At 38.4% G+C, this 20,713-nt stretch overlaps 2 protein-coding genes across 3 annotated transcripts in view; one reads left to right on the top strand and one right to left on the bottom strand.

Moving 5' to 3' along the window:
- The window catches only part of TIMMDC1 (translocase of inner mitochondrial membrane domain containing 1), a 28,015-nt gene extending 12,488 nt beyond the window's left edge, over positions 1-15,527 (top strand). For both annotated transcript variants that reach the window (XM_036243657.1, XM_036243658.1), the window contains 3 exons: positions 2,958-3,036; positions 11,968-12,078; positions 15,112-15,527. In XM_036243657.1, the coding sequence (XP_036099550.1) occupies positions 2,958-3,036; positions 11,968-12,078; positions 15,112-15,259 (338 nt within the window). In that variant the 3' untranslated portion in view covers positions 15,260-15,527. The remainder of the gene's footprint in view (positions 1-2,957; positions 3,037-11,967; positions 12,079-15,111) is intronic.
- CD80 (CD80 molecule) overlaps positions 6,319-20,713 on the bottom strand; it is a 53,212-nt gene continuing 38,817 nt past the window's right edge. Inside the window, exon 7 of the mRNA XM_036243656.1 lies at positions 6,319-6,372. The gene's annotated coding sequence lies outside the window, so the exon portion shown is untranslated. The remainder of the gene's footprint in view (positions 6,373-20,713) is intronic.

The raw sequence follows: 20,713 nt of genomic DNA, 5'->3' as shown, positions 1-20,713 counted from the left end.
CTCTCCCTCCCACTATCTGAAAAAGAATGGAAAAATGTCCTCGAGTGGGGATTAAAAAAAAAAACAACACATTTTATGAAAAATTAGATAGTTTTATGATGCATAATACAGTCTAAGATCTTAAATACAATTGGTGTTGTAACCATTTTCCATCTTTAATCAATAAATATTATTGCCCTTAAGAAGAGGTGAAAAATTACCCATATTAAAAGTACTGAAAATAAACATCTTTAATACACACCATTAAATGATGAATAATTCTACTTCTCTCTAATCTCTTTGTTTCATTAACTAGCCTCCAGAGTAAAAATAGTTATGGCTTTTGAAATGGCTTCATATTTCTTTAAAATATTAACTAAGACAAATTTCCAATTTGATAAACCTAATAAATAATGCCATTTGGGTTTCAACAGAATTGTATCTTAATCAAGGTAAAGACATAACCAAAAAATAGTGACATTGTCACTAAAAGGTTGTCTAAGTCTATTGTTCATCATGTAATCAGACACCCTTAAGTTAACTCTAGCAGAAAGTATACGGAATTCATGGATCAATCTCCTAAGCACATCAAGGAAAGTACTAATACACTGAATATTTAAAAAACAATGGCTGTAGAACAGCTTATTTAAAATTTTGAGAATAAAACAATATAGAAGCAGAAAACCTTGTGAAATTTTTTTCATTTCAGTAGAAATTATACTGCATAAAAATGAACCTTGTGTGACACTGTATGGTTTAAATAAAATATGTAAGAGAGCACCATAATATACTTGAAATATAAAAGACTGTACAATAAATTATACAGACACAAAGTTCCTTAAGTTCTAAGCAAGTGTAGTTGTCCCTCATTTATTAGGACAACTTCAAGTTGACCAGCTTACAAACAAGCAATACACTACAAATGGCTCTAATTTACTACATAGGTCTTAGGATAAACATGTTTATACTCTGACTGAACAGTCATGTGGATACTATAAACATGGCTACTGTATATCACTACTCAGTGAAATTTCTTGCCTTCCTTCATGATTTCTTCAGTCTTTTTTTCAGTGGACAAAAGATTTTCTAAGAAGTTTGAATCTAAGTACAGCTTATCACATGGTAAAAGCGTGACTTGCCCATCAGCAGTTAATGTGATCAGCACCCATCTTTCCATCCCTTCTAATGCATGATCTAAATGAAATATGTTGAGTTGAATGAAAATGAAAGCACATTATATCAAAATTTATGAGATATAGGCAAATTAGTGCCGAGAAGGAAATTTATAGCTATAAATACCTATATTAAAAAAAAGGAAGATCTCATATCCTGGCCAGTGTGGCGCGGTTAGTTGGGCATCATCCCATGCACCAAAGGGTTGCCGGTTTTATTCCTGGTCAGGGCATGTGCCTGGGTGTGGGCTAGATTCCTAGTAGGTCAAAGTTCTGCTCTCACATCGATGTTTCTCTCTGTCTCTCCCTCTCCCTTCCTTTCTCTCTAAAAATTAATAAAAAATGTTTAAAATAAATAAATAAATAAATAATAAAAAGAGAAAGATCTCAATTGAGTAATCACGCATCCACCTATCTTTAAAAACTAAAAAATGTTATAGAGTTAGAATCACATAGTATGTAGCTTTTCCAGATGGGCTTCTTTCATTTAGTAATATGCATTTAAGGTTCCTCTCTGTCTTTTTATAAGATGATAGCTTATTTCTTTTTAGTGCTGAATAATATTCCATTGTCTGGATGTACCACAGTTCATTTATCCATCACCTAGTGAAGGACATCTTGGTTGATTCCAAGTTTTGACAGTTGTGAACAAAGCTACTGTAAATGAGTGTACAGATTTTTGCGTGGACAAAAAATTTAAACTTTTTTGGGTAAATACTAAGGAGTGTGATTGCTACATCATATGGTAAGAGTATGTTTGGTTTTATTTATTTTTTAATTAATTAAAAAAAATTTTTTTAAATCCTCACCCAAGGATATTTTTCCATTTATCTTCAGATAGAGTGGTGGTGGTGGTGGTGGTGGGGAACATCAATGTGAGAGAGACACATTGACTAGTTGCCTTCTGCATGATCACAACCAGGGCCGGAGACCAAACTGCAACCGAAGCACACGCCCTTGACCAGAATCAAACCCGCGACTCTTTGGTCCTTGGGCCAATGCTCTAACTGCTGAGCTAAACCAGCCAGGGCAATGTTTGGTTTTATAAAAAACTGCCAAACTGTCCTTCAATGCGGCTGTACCATTTTACATTTCCAACAGGAATGAACGAGTTTCTGTCGTTGCACACCTTCGCAAGCATTTGGCGTTAGTGTTCCATATTTTGGCTATTCTAGTAGGTTTTTAAAAAATATTTTGTTTGGAAAAGAAAACTAGCAAAAATAAATTTTATTAATGTCTTTGGATAATGGAATTAGTTGTGTTGTGCATAGTAAAAGAGGAAAACGAAGGACCATTTTGGGTGAACAATCTCAGTGGGAAGGAAACAGGACCTGTGCACCTGCCACCAGGTGGCATTGTAAGCCAGATGCTGCCCCCTTTCAGGCCTACGTGAGAGGTGTAGTGTAGCATTACCGAAAGAGGGAAGGCATATGCTCCAGGGTTTTTTGTTTATTTGGGGAAAGAAGGAAGAAATGAAAGAGGTGGAAGTGAAGAAATTACAGATTTTTAAGGAGAGGTGGGCAAAAATGAAGTAAAATTAGAAGAGGTTTGATCCATAGAACAAATTGAGGAATTTGTTTTGTAAAAGGAACATTTTTTCCTTTGAACCTGCAGAATAGAAGAGAAGCTGGCTGTACTGGCATTTTAGATTCAGGAAATCTAGGTTGTGGTAATATATTAATATTGGTCTCAGAAAGCTTACTTGGGTATTTATGCCCTTTTCATAGAAGGAAACTTTAAAAATAGAATTCTAGTGCTTAAAGATGACTTTAATGATGCCATTTTTCTGTGTTTGTTTCTAAATAGCTGTCACAGGAAGTCTTTTTAGAATAAGTTTAGGCCTGCGTGGTCTGGTAGCTGGTGGCATAATTGGAGCCTTGCTAGGGTAAGTGTTAACATGGTTTGATTCTGAATTACTACAGCTTTCATTAATGCCTTGCCTGTTAAACATCTCATTCATTTCTAAAGAACAGAGATCTCTAGTCTCATATTGGTAGTAGCTTTGAATTTCCAATTCTAATTCTATCCCAATTGTTCATTTACTTCCAGTTTTCACTGGGTAAAAACTCTTTAAATATCACTAACATCTGAAACTGTTTGTAGTTTGAACAAAGGTACAAGTTTCAGTTTTGTTTGTTTAGTTTAATAAATTAAAAGGAAACTTTTCCTCTTTAACTTTTTACTTCGAAAAATTCTGAACCTACAGAAGAGTACATTGAGTGAATTAGTACATTGAACACCTATATACCCTTCACTTAGATTCACCAGCTGTTAACAATTTGCCATATTTCATTTTGTTGTTTTTTTTTTCTTTATTGATTTTAGAGAGAGAGGAAGGGAGAGGGAGAGAGAGATGGGAACATCGATGAGAAAGAACATCAATTGGCTGCCTCCTTCATGCCCCTCACTGGGGATCTGGCCCACATCCTGGGCATGTGCCCTGACCAGGAATCAAACCGGTGACCTCTTGGTGCATGGGGTCGATGCTCAGCCAGTGAGCCACATCAGCCAGGCAACAATTTGCCATATTTGTTTTCTATCTCTGTGTATGGGTAGATATGTGTATATTTCTTTTTCTTTTTGATTAAACCATTTGAGACCTCATAATTCTGCACCCCTAAATATATCAGTGTGTATCTCCCAGGATAGGAACATTGTTCATTGCCAATAAACAGAATGTGGTATAACTATACTATATAATATTCAGTCATAAAAAAATGAGGTATTGCGTCATACTACAACATGAGTAATCCTTGAAAATAGTATTCTAAATTAAACCCAAGACAAAAGGGCACATATTGTATGATTCTACTTATATGAAGTATCAAGAAAAGGCAAGTCCATGCCCTGGCCGGTGTGGCTCAGTTGTTTGAGGATCACCCTGTGCACTGAAAGGTTGCTGGTTCAATTTTTGGTCAGGGCATATGCCTAGGTTGTGGGCTCAATTCCCCAATCAGGGTGCATGTGGGAGGCAGCCAATCAGTGTTTCTTAGAAATGTAAGTTTCTTAGAAACTTCCAAACTGTTTTCCGGTTTGCATTCCCATCAGCGATTTCCAAGCATCCAGTTGGGCATCCTCACTGATAAATTATGGAGAACAATACTACAGTACCTACTGCCTTTCAGTGTCTCCTAGAAATCATTGCTTCAGAAATTTGTAATTCCTCCAAGAGGAATCTTTATACATTGTGAACAAGGATTTCCCCTGAGATCTGGATTTCTGGGGGGTCTGTGGCACTGCTTGCTGGCCACTTACATGATTGCTAGTGTACTTGATTTCTCAATTTCAGGGGCTGCTATGTTTCTGTACACTTAGGTAACTCTGCTGTCTGCTCCTTTGTAATCTGATGTGTTTTCCCATATGGTGACTTCAACAGCATTTCCTAGGTATTATTAAATATTACGAGGAGAGCTCGGCCGGTGTGGCTCAGTGGATTAAGCATCGTCCCATGGGCTGAGAGGTCCTGGTTAGATTCCCAGTCAGGGCACATGCCCGAGTTTCGGGCTCGATCCCCAGGAGGGGGCATGCAGGAGGCAGCCGATTGATGTTTCTCTCTCACATCAATATTTCTATTTCTATTTCTCTCTTCATTCTTCTTTTCATTTAAAAGAAAAAAAATTAAAAAAATATTACGAGGAGATTTTGACACAACTGACAACTGGACAATGCTTATAGGCCTGATGGCTTCAGCCTGCCCTTGCATTCTATATCACTTGAAACAGTCAATTTAAACGTCTACCAGGTTTCACCTACAAAAGGCAAGGTGGTCATTCTAAAAGTAACACAACCCTTCCTCTAGATGTGTTTGATGCTTTCTTAGAGCTTACCCAGTGGTTATTGAATAAGAACAAGAACTTAGGCCAATCCTTTCCACTCTCTTCAGAAGATGGAGTATCTTTTTCAAAGGCCATTCTAGATCCCAAGTGTAGAATATTTAGATCCTGTCATTGCAGGTTTATAAGACACAATAATTATGCATATTCAGAATGTTTACAGATAAAACTGATGATGGCATGGAGCACTGTTCTTTTCCTTTGTGGAGAAATGTGCACTGCCCAGTTTGAGAAGATCTTAGAGAATTAAATAAAGTATTACAAAAATTATTGGTTTGATATGTCTTTTGGGGGAAAATTATATGGTGGTTAGAAGTTCTATTATATCTCTTTTTATGAAGATAGACATATTCTCTTTTCTTTTGAATTGTAAATCATTAGAGTTATAATGCTGCTACTAATATTTGTATAATAGGATTTTTTAATATTGCCGGGGACTTTTGAATTTAAAACTTTTAATCATACAGATGTTAAAAAATTACACTCAGTAGCAAAAGAGATATTCTTCTCAGGATTCTTCAATACTGCCTGAAACATATGAATTAAAAAGTACTCATACATGTGTAAAATAGATATATTCAGTAGCAAAAATATTGATATATTTCTTTGTATTAAAACATGCTTATATTCTCACAATTTTGGCTGTTCATTTTATTTCTTATTTTAGGGAATAACAAAGACTTTTGAAATTCATGGAGGAGATAAAGGGGTATCAATGGTAGCCTTTTTCTTTTTAACTTCTTTTTTAAAATTGATTTTAGAGAGGGAGAGAGAGAAACATTGATCAGCTACCTCCTGCACTCACTGAAAGAGAGAGAGAGAGAGACATCTATTTGAGAGAAAAACATCAATTGGTTGCCTCCTGCACTCACCAAGAGAGAGAGAAAGAGAGAGAGAGATCAATTGGTTGCCTCCCACACGCACCCCCAACCGGGGATTGAACCTGCCACCTTTTTGGTGCACAGGACAACAGTCCAACCAACTGATCCACCTGGCCAGAGCTATTTCCACCATCTTGAAACTCTATCTTTTTTTTTTAATTTTTTTTTCTTATTTTTATTTTTTTTATCCTCACTCAAGGACATTTTTGATATTTTGTTCAGATAGAGTGGGAGGGGGGAGAGAGAGAGAGAGAAACATCGACGTGAAAGGGACACATCGAGTGTCCCCACACGACCCAACCAGGACTGGGGACATGACCCAACCAGGGCTGGAGACAAACTGCAACCGAGGTACGTGCCCTTAGTGGGAACCGAACCCGGGTCTCTCCAGACTGCAGGCCGATGCTCTAACCACTGAGCCAAACCAGCCAGGGCAAAAACTCTGTCTTTTGTTGGCCTCCATGACATCACATCTGCTGAAGATTCTTCTATCCAATGAGCTGTTTCCTTAAAAAAAAAAAAAAGAACATTGACCAGTGATATCACAGTACAGTTGTCACAATAAATAATTTAACATTGGTTCAGTACAACTATCTAAGATAGGTTCTGTGTTCAAAATTCTTTAGTTATTACAATAATACGTGTATATAAATTTTTTAAGTCTAGGATCCAGTTGTATATTACATTTAGTAATTGTGTCTGTTTAGATTCCTTTCATCTAGAACAGCTCCATTTATCATTGTTCTTTAGGTCAGGATTCTGGGTAGGTTTGAATGGGTTCTCTGCTCAAAGTTTCACAAGGCCTAAAGCATGGTGTTGGCCAGGGAGGCTCTTATTAGGGAAGAATCTGTTTCTAAACCACTCAGGTTGTTGACAAAATCCTTGTGGCAATAGGTCTGAAGTCCCTATTTCCTGGCTGGCTGTCAGCCAGCCATCATTGTTTCTAGGGGCATTCACATTCCACCTCACAATATCCCTCCATGTTCAAACCAGCAACCAGCATGTTGAATTATACTTCAAATCTCTCTTTAACACTTCCACTTTAACACTAGCCAGAGAAAACTGCTTGGAAAGGGTTCACCCAGATAACCTCCTTTTTGATTAACTCATACTCAACTGATTAGTAACCTTAATTTCATCTGTAAAATCAATTTGCCATGTAACATATTATAATCATGGACATATCATGTTCACATTTGAGTTATGAGGGCAGGAAAATTTGAGGGTGCCATTTTAGAATTCTGCATACACATTCGTTATCTACTAAATTTCTTTACTGCAAAGGTATCTTTTTCCCATTGTGATGAATAAATACTCTGTGGGGTGAGAGTCTGTGAATAGCCTGCTTTCCAGCTATCTTCTAGTGATTTTTTTTTTTTTTTTTTTAATCCTCACCCGAGGACATTTTTCCGTTTTTTTTTTTGTTCAGGTAGAGTGGGAGGGAGAGAGAGGAACAGAGAGAGAGAGAGAAACATCGATGTGAAAGGGACACATCGAGTGGCTGCCACCCGCACGACCAACCAGGGCCAGGGACAAACTGCAACCGAGGCACGTGCCCTTAGTGGGAACTGAACCCGGGTCTCTCCAGACCGCAGGCCGACGCTCTAACCGCTGAGCCAAACTGGCCAGGGCTCTTCTAGTGATTTTTAATGATCCATTGATGAACTATGCTGTGATCAGTTATTATAAAGGCAAAACATTAACTAGCTATTCTGTCATTTCTTCTGTTCTTATTAGTTGGCATTCACCTGAATAGAAGGGTTCTCCCTTCTCCTCCATCTACTCACTCCCTTTTCTCAATCCCTTTTCAGGAGGAGCTAACATTGTAGATTTATGTGTTGTTGTTGTTTTAATTAAAATTTTAAAAATTAATTTTAATATGTCATAATCCATTGCTGACATTATTTTTGTTGTTTTGTTAGTATACTAGGTTGGTTTGAAGGGAAGAATTGTTGAAGCCAGTAACAAAAATAAACTTTTCACTGTAGGAAAAAAACCAAAACATAAAAGTTACTATCTTAACCATTTTTAATCATATAGTTCAGAGGTTTTAAGTATATTCACATTACTATACCCCAGATCTCTAGAGCTTTTTCATGTAGCAAAACTGGAACTCAGTACCCATTAAACACTGATTCTCCCTCTCCCTGCCCCTCAGCCCTTGGCAACTACCTTTCTATTTTCTGTTTCTATGATTTTGACCACTTTAGATACTTTACATGAGTGCAATTATATCCTTTTGTAACTGGCTTATTTTTCTTTTTTTTGAATCCTCACCCGAAGACATTTTTCCATTTTTTGTTCAGATACAGTGGGAGGGAGAGAGAGGAAGAAAGAGAGAGAAACATCGACATGAAAGGGACACATCGAGTGGCTGCCTCCCCCACGACCCAACCAGAGCCAGGGACAAACTGCATCTGAGGTACATGCCCTTAGCACGAACCAAACCTGGGTCTCTCTGGACCGCAGGCTGACACTCTAACCACTGAGCCAAACCGGCCAGGGCCTGGCTTATTTTTCTTAACATAATGTCCTTGAAGTTCATCCATATTGTATCATTTTATAAGGCTGGATAATATTCCATTGTATAGACATTGTCATCATTTGTCTGTCAATGGACATTTCCACATAGCAAAAATAAATTTTTAAATGAGCTTATTTAAGTTGTAGCCAGAGGAAATTTAAATTATATCAGAGCCAAAAACTGCTTTTCTTTGAGAATATAAGAAAGAAACCCTAGAACATAGATGCCAAAATCCTAAACAAAATATTAGCAAATCGGATCCAGCGGTACATTAAAAAAAATTATTCACCATGACCAAGTGGGATTCAGCCCAGGGATGCAAGACTGGTACAATATCGCAAATTAATAAATGTGATACATCACACAAACAAAATGAAAGACAAAAACTATATAATCATATCAATAGATGCTGAAAAAGCATTTGACAAAATCCAGCACCATTTTTAATAAACGCTCAGTGAAGTGAGAATAGAAGGATCATATCTCAACATAATAAAGGCCATATATGAAAAACCTCCAGCCAACATACTTAATGGGCAAAAACTAAAAGCATTTCCCTTAAGAACGGGAGCAGGACAGGAATACCCATTTTCACCATTCTTTTTTTTTTTTTTTTGCGGGGGAGGGGGGGATGCCCCTAGCAGGAACTGAACCCAGGACTCTCTGGTTTGCAGGCCGACGCTCCAATCTCTGAGCCAAACCGGCCAGGGCTCACCATTCTTACATAACGTAGTACTGGAAGTATTGGCCACAGCAATTAGACAAGAAAAAATAAAAGGGATTCAAATTGGAAAGGAGGAAGTGAAACTCATTTGCAGATGACATGATATTGTACATAGAAAATCCTAAAGATTCCATCAAAAGTCTAGATGTAATAAATGAATTTGGAAAAGTAGCAGGATACAAAATTAACATACAGAAATCAATGGCATTCTTATATACCCATAAAGAATACACAGAAAGGGAAACTAAAAATATCCCATTTGCCATTACAACAAAAAATATAATACCTAGAAATAAATTTATTTATTTATTTTATTTATTTATTTTTTTTATCCTCACCCTAGGACATTTTTCCATTTTTTGTTCAGGTAGAGTGGGAGGGAGAGAGAGCAACAGAGAGGGAGAGAGAAACATCGATGTGAAAGGAACACATCGAGTGGCTGCCACCCGCACAACCGACCAGGGCCGGGGACAAACTGCAGCCGAGGTACGCGCCCTTAGCGGGAACCGAACCCGGGTCTCTCAGGACCGCAGGCCGACGCTCTAACCGCTGAGCCAAACTGGCCAGGGCTAGAAATAAATTTAATCAAGGAGATAAAACACTCATTCTCAGAAAACTACAGGACATTGAAAAAAGAAATAGAGGAAGATGTAAAAAGTGGAAACATACCATGTTCATGGATCAGAAAAATCAATATCATTAAAATGTCCATACTACCCAAAGCAATCTTACAGATCCAATGCAAACCCTATTCAGGTACCAACAGCATATTTCACAGATCTAGAACAAATACTCCAAAAGTTTATGTGGAACCAAAAAAGACCTCAAATAACCACAGCAATCTTGAAAAAGAAGTGGGAGGGTTCACAATACCAGATATCAAGTTATACTACAAAGCCATCATAATCAAAACAACCTGGCACAAGAACAGGCATATAGATCAATGGCACAGAACAGAGAACCCAGATATTGACCCAAGACAATATGCACAATTAATATTTGACAAAGGAGGCAAGAGCATACAACAAAGAAAAGATAGTCTCTTCAGTAAATGGTGTTGGGCACATTGGACAGCTACATGCAAAAAAAAAAAAAAAAAAAATGAAACTAGACCACCAACTTATACCATACACAAGAATAAACTCAAAAATGTATAAAAGACTTAAATGTAACCTGTGAAACCATAAAAATCCTAGAAGAAAATGTAGGCAGAAAAATCTGACATCATACATAGTGGAATTTTCACTGATACATCACCTAGCGTAAGAGAAAGGAAAACATTAAATGATACTACATCAAACTAAAAAGCTGCATGGCAAAAGAAACCAACATCAAAATGAAAAGGGAACCCACTCTCTGCGAGAACATATTTGCCAATGATACATCAGATAAGGGGTTAATATCCAAAATATATAGAGCACTCATACAACTCAACAAAAGGATGACAATCCAATTAAAAAATGGGCAGAGGACCTGAATAGACTTCTCCAAGCAGGGACATACAAATGGCCAGGAGACAAAAGGGGAAAAAATGCTTAACATCTCTAATCATCAGAGAAATGCAAATTAAATGAATTTGTGGCCTTCAACAAATTCTCAAACAAGTGTTGGTGAGGGTGTGGAGAAAAGAGAACTCTAGTACACTGCTGGTGGAAATGCAGACTGGCGCAGCCATTATGGAAGACAGTATGGTGTTTCCTCAAACAATTAAAGATGGACCTGCCATTTGATCCCACTTCTTGGAATATATCCTAAGAATCCTGAAACATCAATCAGAAAGAATATATGCATATCTGTGCTCATAGCAGCACTGTTTACAATAGCTAAGATCTGGAAATAGCTCAAGTGCCCATCAGTAGATGAGTGGATAAAAAAGCTGTGGTACATTTACATGATGGAGTATTTTGCAGCCATTAAAAAGAGAGATCTCTTACCCTTTGAGATGACATGGGAGGACCTGTAGAGTATTCTGCCATTAAAATCAGATAAAGACAAATATCATATGACCTCACTTATTTGTGGAATATAATAAACAAAATAAGCTGATGGACAAAATAGACCCAGAGACATGGAAGTAGGGAACAGACTGACAAACCTCAGAGTTGAGGGGAGGGTGGAAAGAGAGAAACCAGAGAACTTATATGCATATATGCACAAGCAGTGGACACTGTCATTAGGTTAGGGAAAGCAGGAGTGGGGGTGGGAGCAGGAAGGAGGGGGTCAATGGGGACAAAGGGGGGACATCTGTAATACTTTAAACAATAAACAGTAAAAAAATGCTTGATAGCCAAAAGAAAATAAAAGAAACCCTCTTCCTTACTATAGTAATTGTTATGTAAGTCAGTTTCTTAATAGGTAATTATTGGCATTGTGGCTGAGACCTTTGAACTGGACTTTTGAATTTAGGATGTTTTAGTGACTCCAGCCCCAAAAGCCAGTAGCATTCTTCCCCGAACCAAAAATACCCACCCCCGAGGAGATCTGATACCATTCCTGGTATTCATTTTATTTCTGAGAAACCTTCAGTATAAAGCTACTTAGTAGAACTTTCCATAAACATATATTTTCCTGGTTAATTGTTTATTAAAAACTAGCCAATTTATAGACCTGTTGTTTTTATATCACTTTTAGGAAGTTGCAGTGATTGTTTTTCTCTATTGTTCAGACCAGGAAGGAAATTGCCTTCATTTTTTTTTCTTTATTGGACAAGGACACTTTAATTGTCAAATGTTCCTGTACCTGTCAGTGAACATGTGACTCCATTGGTATTACTCATGTCTTAGCAGAGACATTCACATCTTGCCTGGTCTAATGGCTTGTTTTTCCTAAGCTTCCCCTCTACTTTCTTCCTCAGCACTCCTATAGGAAGCCTGTTGATGGCACTTCAGAAGTACTATGGTGAGACAATTCAGGAGAGAAAACGGAAGGACCGAGAAGCACTCTATGAGCTGAAACTGGAAGAGTGGTAAGGAACATGCTAAGATCTGACCTTCCTAGAAGCAGGCCTTACACAGTGCTGTTGTCTTAACCTAAGTGCTCGAAACTGCCATTCAATTCAAAGAAGAGTTTATTTTTACCGAGTCCTTCAACTTGTACCCTACCTGGTCTTTCTTCCTTTTTAATTAAGGAGAATGGGAAAATGGAAGACATTAATCTTATAATCTGATGAGGATCTTTCCTAAGATATATATATATTTTTTAAAGTAAAATAAAATTTCATTTGATTGCATGTTTTTTCTTCTCCTTTGTTTTTGACTACATAAGGAAATTACCTAATGCACACCAGTGAGTGAGCTTTACTTGGTTTTATTTAAAAGGTGGTATCCTGACTTACACATATATCTATAAAGAATGCAGAACATGTTCAGTCTCCACATTCAGAGATTCTGTTTCTTGCTGTGGATGCAGAGGAGTTAGGTAGATAGAGTTGCCGGACATGGACTGGATACCACTGAGGAGAATGAAAACTTTCACCAGTTCCGTGTAGTCATTCCCTGGGATCAGTAGTCAGACTGATAGCAGACTTCATGATGAGTCTTTGTAAGATCAACAGAACAGACTGCCATCTAGTGCTCCTGGTACAAATTCTCACAGGTCAGCTTCCTGGGTACCTAAGATGACATCTGCAGCTGCTGCATTGATAGTTGAATAGATAAGCAGTCATCTTTTTCCAGGCTTATACTTAAAACTTCTATTTGTGCTAAACATACATAGAGACACGGGAATTCTTAATATCTGTAGATCTGTTGTCCGAGTGTGAAAGTGGGGTGGGGGTGGGGTCCCCCACCAGGTCCTGATGGGGGTGGAATTTTCTGATATTTGCATGGGTGATTTTTATTTGAGCGGAATTAAATCCCTGAGTTTCCAAAGTCCCATTCCCCTTAGTCTAGTCATAGAAGTGTAGCTGGGGCTTCAGTAGAACTAGAATCAAAGCCAGTGTCCAGAGCTTTCATTCCTTGTCTGTACAGTCAAATTCAACGTCAGGCCAGCTCAGTTGGTGTTTTCCTGCTGCAGTCCATCAGTCCACTGCATGTGGGGTCCGCAGGGCCACATAGTGATGGAGGAAACATGGGCAAATGCAAGAAGGCCAGGAGCAACAAAAGAGACAAGCGAGAGAATTCTTTTGTTTAGGAGATTATATATTCGCAAATCTTCATGGGCTTGCAGTGGCCATGCCCATTTTGGCCAATAACCTCTGTTCCCTGATGTGACTGACAGGCAAATACTTTCTCTATGTCACCCCCAACTTTCCTAGGCATGCATTTATCTCCCTTTGTTGGACCCCTGGGGAATGTGAAATTGCAGCTTCCTGGTGAAGTTGCCCAGATGGCATGCCTGCAAATCCGGCCTCCTTTTGCTCCTTTCCTATTATTAATAATTAGTTAATTATAACAATATCACAGGGACTTAGGTGCTATAGGAGAAAAAGCACTGATTTTTGGAGCCAGTGAAACCTTGAAATCAAGGCTTTTAAATCCTAGCTAGACTCTTAACTAGTTTGTGACCTTAGACACTTTTCTTAACTTTGAACCCTCCATTTTCTCAGTCATTCTAAGGGCAGAATTACAACACAGTATTCAATATATTATTGTTTTTCTTCTCCATACCAAGAGGGTGGATGGGATATGCAGTTATGTAGATTCTAGAATTGAGCACTTAAAATTCTGAATGCCAGCATAAAATTTAATATGGAGAATTAAAAGTGTGAAAGCATTATGTTATATCTAGTTCTTATGTCTCTTAGGTATCATAAGAGACTTCTTTTTTAAAAAGGAAACTTTGAGAAAGGAGTTGGAAAGATAAGGAAAGTACATTGGCTATATGAATCTGATATAGGAAGTATGGAAGAATTAACATTTTGAAAAATGTGAACAAATCATTTCATTTCAATTAAAAAGTCATATTAGAGAAGTTGAACAGTTATTCAGAAATGGAAAACCTCAAGAATGGATAAGAACAAAAATAATTAATTATCATAATGAAAGACTACTTTGACAGAAGGAAATACTACCAAAAATGTATAGGATATGAATATATATATTTCTGATGAGCATTAATTTAATAAATAATGAAGAACCTTTTATCTTTCTGCTTCTCTAGGAGAATCAAAGTAAGAGTCTAAAAAATTGCCTTAGTGAGTAGAAAACTGGCTGTAGCCTAGCCGGTGTGGCTCAGGGGATTGAGTGTCATCCCATGGACTGAGAGGTCCTGGTTCGATTCCTAGTCAAGGCACATGCCCGGGTTTTGGGCTCAATACCCAGTGAGGGGCATGCAGGAGGCTGCCTATTGATGTTTCTCTCTCACATTGATTTTTCTATCTCTCTTTCCTTTCCTTTCTCTATAAAAATTTCAGTGAAAACATGTTTAAAAAGAAAACTGGTTGTAGCCATATGGAAGAAGAAATGGTTAAGTCTGGTTGTGAAGAGTTGTGAAGAAAGTCATAGGTGACCCTGATAATCACTTAAAGAAAGGAAGACAGTAACACTTGATTTAGAGGAAGAACTGATCTGTTATTTGGAAATTAGATTTTAATTCGTCATATATATACATCTATAGTGTTGTCCCATCTGATTTTTCTGTACCAAGATTACCGTTATTATGGCCTCTGCAATTTCTACAAGGTCTGGCAACAGAGAGCTTAACAGAATGGCATGGGTCTTGTGTCCCCCCGACAGCCAGAGGCAGGGGGTGGCAAGAGGACAGCCAGGTTGCAAGGCTCACACCCTAGCTAGAGTGCTTCAGCTCCTGCATGTTGCTCCTGTAACAACTCTGTGCCTCAGTGGCAACATCCATTTTGGTAATATGAGAATTCTAGTTGGCTTGTGAGGAGAACAGGTTAGGAGAGAGAAGAACATCCTTGTATTTGAAGTGCAAGGAGCTGTGTTTGCTCATAAGTTGCAAGGATAATAAGACAAATTGCTATCTTTTAAAAAAATCTTTCTACGAAGTAAAGAAGTGAAACAGTACTTGATATATGCTTTTTATTCTTTGATTACAGGAAAGCCAGACTACAATTTACTGAGCACCTGCCTGAAGAAATTGAAAGTAACCTACAGAAAAATCAATCCAAGGATGATGCTAAGAAAATTGAAGCACTGCTAAATCTTCCTAGAAACCCCTCATCAGATAAACAAGACAAGGACTGAAAATGTTCTGGACTTGAAACTCACTGGGGAGTGGAAGGGAGCTAACGCTGTCATGCCCAGAGAGTGCCAGTGCTCAGGCTGCTCGCTGGTCAGCCTGGTGACAACTGTCAGCACGAGCACCTGTCGTGGCAGTGACGTGCTCTTGCCTTTTCTTTAAAACCAAGAATTGGGGTATTATACTCTCATTTTACTTATCCTTAAATTTAAATACATACATATATTTATATTGGTCAATATATGTATTTGAAATATCTATATTGATTGATCAGTATATACTTTTCCTGACTTTTACAACAGTAAATTAAAAATTCCTAAAAGATTAAAGTTGAATTCTGCAGGTTGTATATGTATTCTTGTAGTCCTTTAAAAGGGTAGTTTAGGAATCACTAGGAGGAGAGAGAAGAACCAAGTAAGGCACATGGTCTGTGAAACCTTTGTGCCCTTGGGTCCTAGTAACAGTATGGACCTAAATTTGTAGTTGTGTTTAGTGTGTGTATGTGTGTGTTTAATCCTTGCTCAAGGGTATTTTCATTGATTATAGAGAGAGAGGAAGGGAGAGAGAGAGAAACATTGATGTGAGAGGGAAACATCAATTGGTTGCCTTCTTGTATGTGCCCTGAACAGGGACTGAACCCACAATCTAGGTATGTCCAGACTGGGAATTGAATCCAGTGTCCAAACGATGCTCCAACCAACTGAGCCACACTAGCCAGGGCATAGTGTTTGGTTTTAATTTAAAAATAAATAAATAAATAAATAAATAAATGATTTATATGTCATTTGAAATAAAAGATAAATTTTACAAAAAGGAAGTAGATAAGCATTGTTAAAGAAACAGCACAGCCCTGGCCGGTTTGGCTCAGCGGTTAGAGCGTTGGCCTGTGGTCCAGAGAGACCCGGGTTCAGTTCCCGCTAAGGGCACGTACCTCAGTTGCAGTTTGTCCCCGGCCCTGGTTGGTCATGTGGGTGGCAGCCACTCGATGTGTCCCTTTCACATCGATGTTTCTCTCTCTCTTCCTCTCTCTCCCTCCCACTCTATCTGAACAAAAAATGGAGAAATGTCCTCGGGTGAGGATTAAAAAAAAAGAAGAAACAGCACAATTTTGTTTCTGCTGATAAAGTGTCTGTGCTATATTATGAAAGACTGATTTAGCATAGATACAGTCTTCTCACTCCAGGAAAAAGTTACTATCCTGCATGTTGTAACTTTTACCGAATGAGGGGAGGGGGAGAAATGACTGGATTAACTTTATGAAAGGGAAAATAATTGCTAGTGCTTTGTTTTGGTGTTAGACCTCATAGTTCCTACTTTGAAAATACTGTTGTTCACAGGAACAAGGTTTGTGAAGCAGCTAGTGTGGTGGTTAAAACAACTAACTCTGGCCCTGGCCACTTTTGCTCAGCGATTAGAGTGTCAACCCGCTGACCAATGAGTTGCAGGTTCAATTCTGGTCAAGGGCATGTACCTCGGTTGCGGTTCGTTCCCAGCCCTGGTCGGGGTCGTGCGGGAGGCAACCAGTTGATGATGTGTCCCTCTCATGTCGAAGTTTCTCTCTCTCCCTCCCTCCCACTCTATCTGAAGATAAATGGAGAAATATCCTCAGGTGAGGATTAAGTAAAAACAACAACTGGCTCTGGAAGAAAACCACTGGCTTGGAACCCCAGCCATGTGGCTTCATAGCCTGGTGACTGTAGCAAAGCTATTTTACTTTCTCAGTGTTCTCATCTGTCAAATAAAATAGTTTCTACCTCAGAATGGGTATTAAATGAAATGATGAGTGTAAAACATAGCAGTGTCCTGGAATATAGGGCATTATATAACAACAAATAGTAGTAGTTATGAGGATGTGAGAACTTATGTACTAGCATGTTTTCACCATGATTTACATGTTATTACCATACTCCATAAAGCATGTTTTCTTAATTGGCAATTAGTCAACCTGTTCAACTAGAAAATATAAAATTAGATGGTTGGTTTTATCTATTTTTATTTTTTATTTTATTTATTTTTTAATTTTATTTTTGTTACAGATATTTCTCCTTTTTTACCCCCTTGGCACTCTCCTCCCCATCCCCAGATGGTTGGTTTTAAAAGTAATTTTATTCATATCACAAAAATATTTATCAGAATAATAAAAACAAAATACAACTTTTTGCAGAAGTAGCAGTAATATAACTAACACATCTACCCCATTGTTCTTTTGATATTGTTTATGTAAATGCTAACTCTGATTTGTGGATAAACAACATGTTTGTACAAGAATTCTAGTAACTAACTTCAGAAGATATATACTCCGACCTTCAGTCATCCCAGTTCTGGGAGGTTTGGTGACCTTCGATCATACAACCTGGGTGATGAAGATCATGATGACACACGCTAGACTATCACTTGGTCATTTTCAACGCCCTTATCAGAATGGATGAGAACTTTTCAACCCCTTCCCTTGATTTCTTTGCTCTGTTTCCCTCTCCCTCCTTATAAAAGTGTCTGCCTGCACTGAGATGTTGAGATGGGTTTTGCAACAGTAGTCTTCCTTCTTCTCAGGGTACTTGAATAAACCTTTTTCATCATGAGCCTCGGTCTCATGACTCTGGCTTTTCGTGGCAGCAGGTAGCCAAATTTGGTTCTGGTTACACTAACACATTTATGAAATGTAATAAGCAATAACAATATAATTTGTTTGACTATAATTAAGCTCTCTCGCCCTGGCTGGGTAGCTCAGTTGGTTAGAGTGCTGTCCTGATATGCCAAGGTTGCAGGTTCAATCCCTGGTCTGAGCACATACAAGGAGCAACCAATGAATGCATAAATAAGTGTAACAACAAAATTGATATTTCTTTCTCTCCCACTGTCTCAAAAAAAAAAAAAAAATCAGTATTTTTTTAATCCTCACCTGAGGATATTTTTTCCATTGATTTTTTTTACAGAGAGTTGGAGAGAGAGAAACATTGACATGAAAAGGATACATCAATTGGTTGGTTCCTGCATGTGCCCGACCGGGGCTGCAGAGTGACCTGCAACCCTTCGGTGCATGGGCTGACACTCTGACCACCAAGGCACACTGGAAAGAGCAATAAATAAAAATTTTAAAAATAAGAATAAATAAATAAGCTGTTTTTTCAGTGTTTCTGACTTTGTGGCAATTTCTTGAGATTTCCTTTTAATCATGTCTAAGGATTATGAATCTTAACTAAATGCATCAATTCCTATTTTTTTGTTGTTTCTTTGCTTTAAGTTCTTGTCAGTCTACCTTTTTTTTCCTTCAGTGATTTTGGTTTGAGAGCAACCATTTGAAAGTACTCCTGTTCCTTAGACTATATAGTATATTTCTGGTCCTTTTATAGCTACCAAAATTAAACATTTAAAATCTAGCCACATTTGAGAAACTTGGTCAGTTCTTGCTGTCCAGATTCACAATTTCAGATAAGAATGTCTGATTGCCCCAGCTTAAGTCAGGTCCAATCCTGGTCCAATTTGTTGTGGAAGGCAATTTCTAGAGAAAGCAAAATCATGAGTAAATAACATAGGAACAGCAGTTAACTGCTTCTTTTCAGTTCTCTGCTGATGTCAGAAGACTGCAGAAATACCAAGGAAAAGCCACTTTAGGAATCTAAGGAAGCCTTATAGCATGTTATTTTCATTACCTCAATCAATTTCTTCTAAAGATAGCTTACTGTTTAGTATACAGGGATACCTTGGAGATATTGCAGGTTTGGTTCAAGCCTAATGCAATAAACCTAGTATGGCAATAAGGCAAGCCACAATCCTTTTGCTGGTGGAGGGTCTTGCCTTCAATTTATAAAAATGCAACATCTGAGTGGCCTCTGAGGAATGGTGGCGATCCCCTTGATCTATCCCCCTGAAGTTTCAACAATTTGAATAGCTATAATTCAGCAGAGGATTCCCTGCTCAATGCACAAACATGTCTGAGACATCCATGCATTGAAACATTTAAAGCTGGGCAAGTGGGAGTGAACCAGGGAGGCGCGATGGGAGAAGAACTCAAAGGAGTCATGGATGTAGCCCTGCAGCCAGAAGCTCACAACAGGGCTCAGCCAGAGAGGGGAGGAATCAAGTTGTGGCTGGCACTCCCTTCAGCCCGGAGGAGCAAAGAGATTTAGTAAACATTCCTTCAGGAATGAGTAGTACAAGCTGCAGCTGAGCCCAGTGACCTGGGCAGGGATGATGCACAAAGGTGCAGCCACAGTTGTCTGGCAATCAGCATTCTAGACAGAGAAACAAAGCCACAGAGCCTGGCTACCTTCCCTTAACCCCCCAGAGCTTGCCTCCCCTCACCCTTTGTGTCAGGTTGCAGAGCACATTATCTGCAAGCTTGAAAACTACTACAGAAACACTTTTTCACCTGAGTGAAGGGCACACTCTGACTAATTCCAGAGTCAGGTGGAGGTGTAGGAGGGTGCCACAGAGGTCTGCTGGTCACCAACGTTGAGAGGGCAAAGCAACAAAGGAGGCAACTAGGTTCCCCTAATTTACCCTATTCCCACATATTGAGGCTGCACTGCTGGTGGTGTCTGGCTGCAGGGGACAGCACTGGGATTTCATGTATTTGGAGCCCCACTGCCCACTGTGTTCCCCCTGTGGGGTTGGTCCCCTGCAACCAGAATGACTGGATCACAGGGGCAGCACCCACTTTCCCAGAGAACATAGACCATTTTCCATCACCCCATGGAGATCTGAAAAGCTAGAGAAATGCAAGAAAGCTAAAAAGCTTGTAATTCAGCACCGCCTACTGGAAAACTATAGAAAGACTGCTTATTAATCTACTGGAGAAGTGCCACTTATACATAGATGCCTAGACAGAGAAAGAATCCATCAAAAACCATGAATAACCATGGTAATGAGGCAGCTCAGAAAGAAAATAAAAACTCCAGAAAATAAACTTAAAGACATGAAAATATATGATTTAAATGACAGAGAATTCAAGATTGCAGTTCTGAAAAAACTCAATGAGATGCAAGATACTACAGACAGGCAGTTTAACAAACTCAGAAACCAAATCAACAAACAAAATGAGTACTTTACCAAAGAGACTGAAACTTTAGAAAAGGACCAACAGAAATTCTGGAGATGAAGAACTCAATAAAAGAAATCAATTATGAACTAGCAAGCATAGGAAATAGAGCTGACCAGATGGAGGAAAGAATTAGTGATATCAAAGATAGATAAATCATCTAGAAATGATTTAAAGTGAAAAAGTGGAAATGATTCTCCAAGCAAATAACATCCACAGAAAAGCAGGTGTAGCCATATTTATATCTGACAAAATAGATTTCAACATAACAAAGGTAACAAGAGAAAAAGATGGACATTTTATAATGATAAAGTGGACACTATATCAAGAAGACTTCTCAATATATGCACCCAATCAGAGCACAAAAATATATAAAGCAACTAACTCATAGAAATAAAGAGAGAAACTCACAAAAACACAA

This window comes from Molossus molossus, unplaced genomic scaffold (assembly GCF_014108415.1).
Source record: "Molossus molossus isolate mMolMol1 unplaced genomic scaffold, mMolMol1.p scaffold_m16_p_5, whole genome shotgun sequence".
Lineage (NCBI taxonomy): Eukaryota > Metazoa > Chordata > Mammalia > Chiroptera > Molossidae > Molossus > Molossus molossus.
Note: the sequence above shows the minus strand (reverse complement) of the source record. Positions and strands in the feature narration are given on the sequence as shown.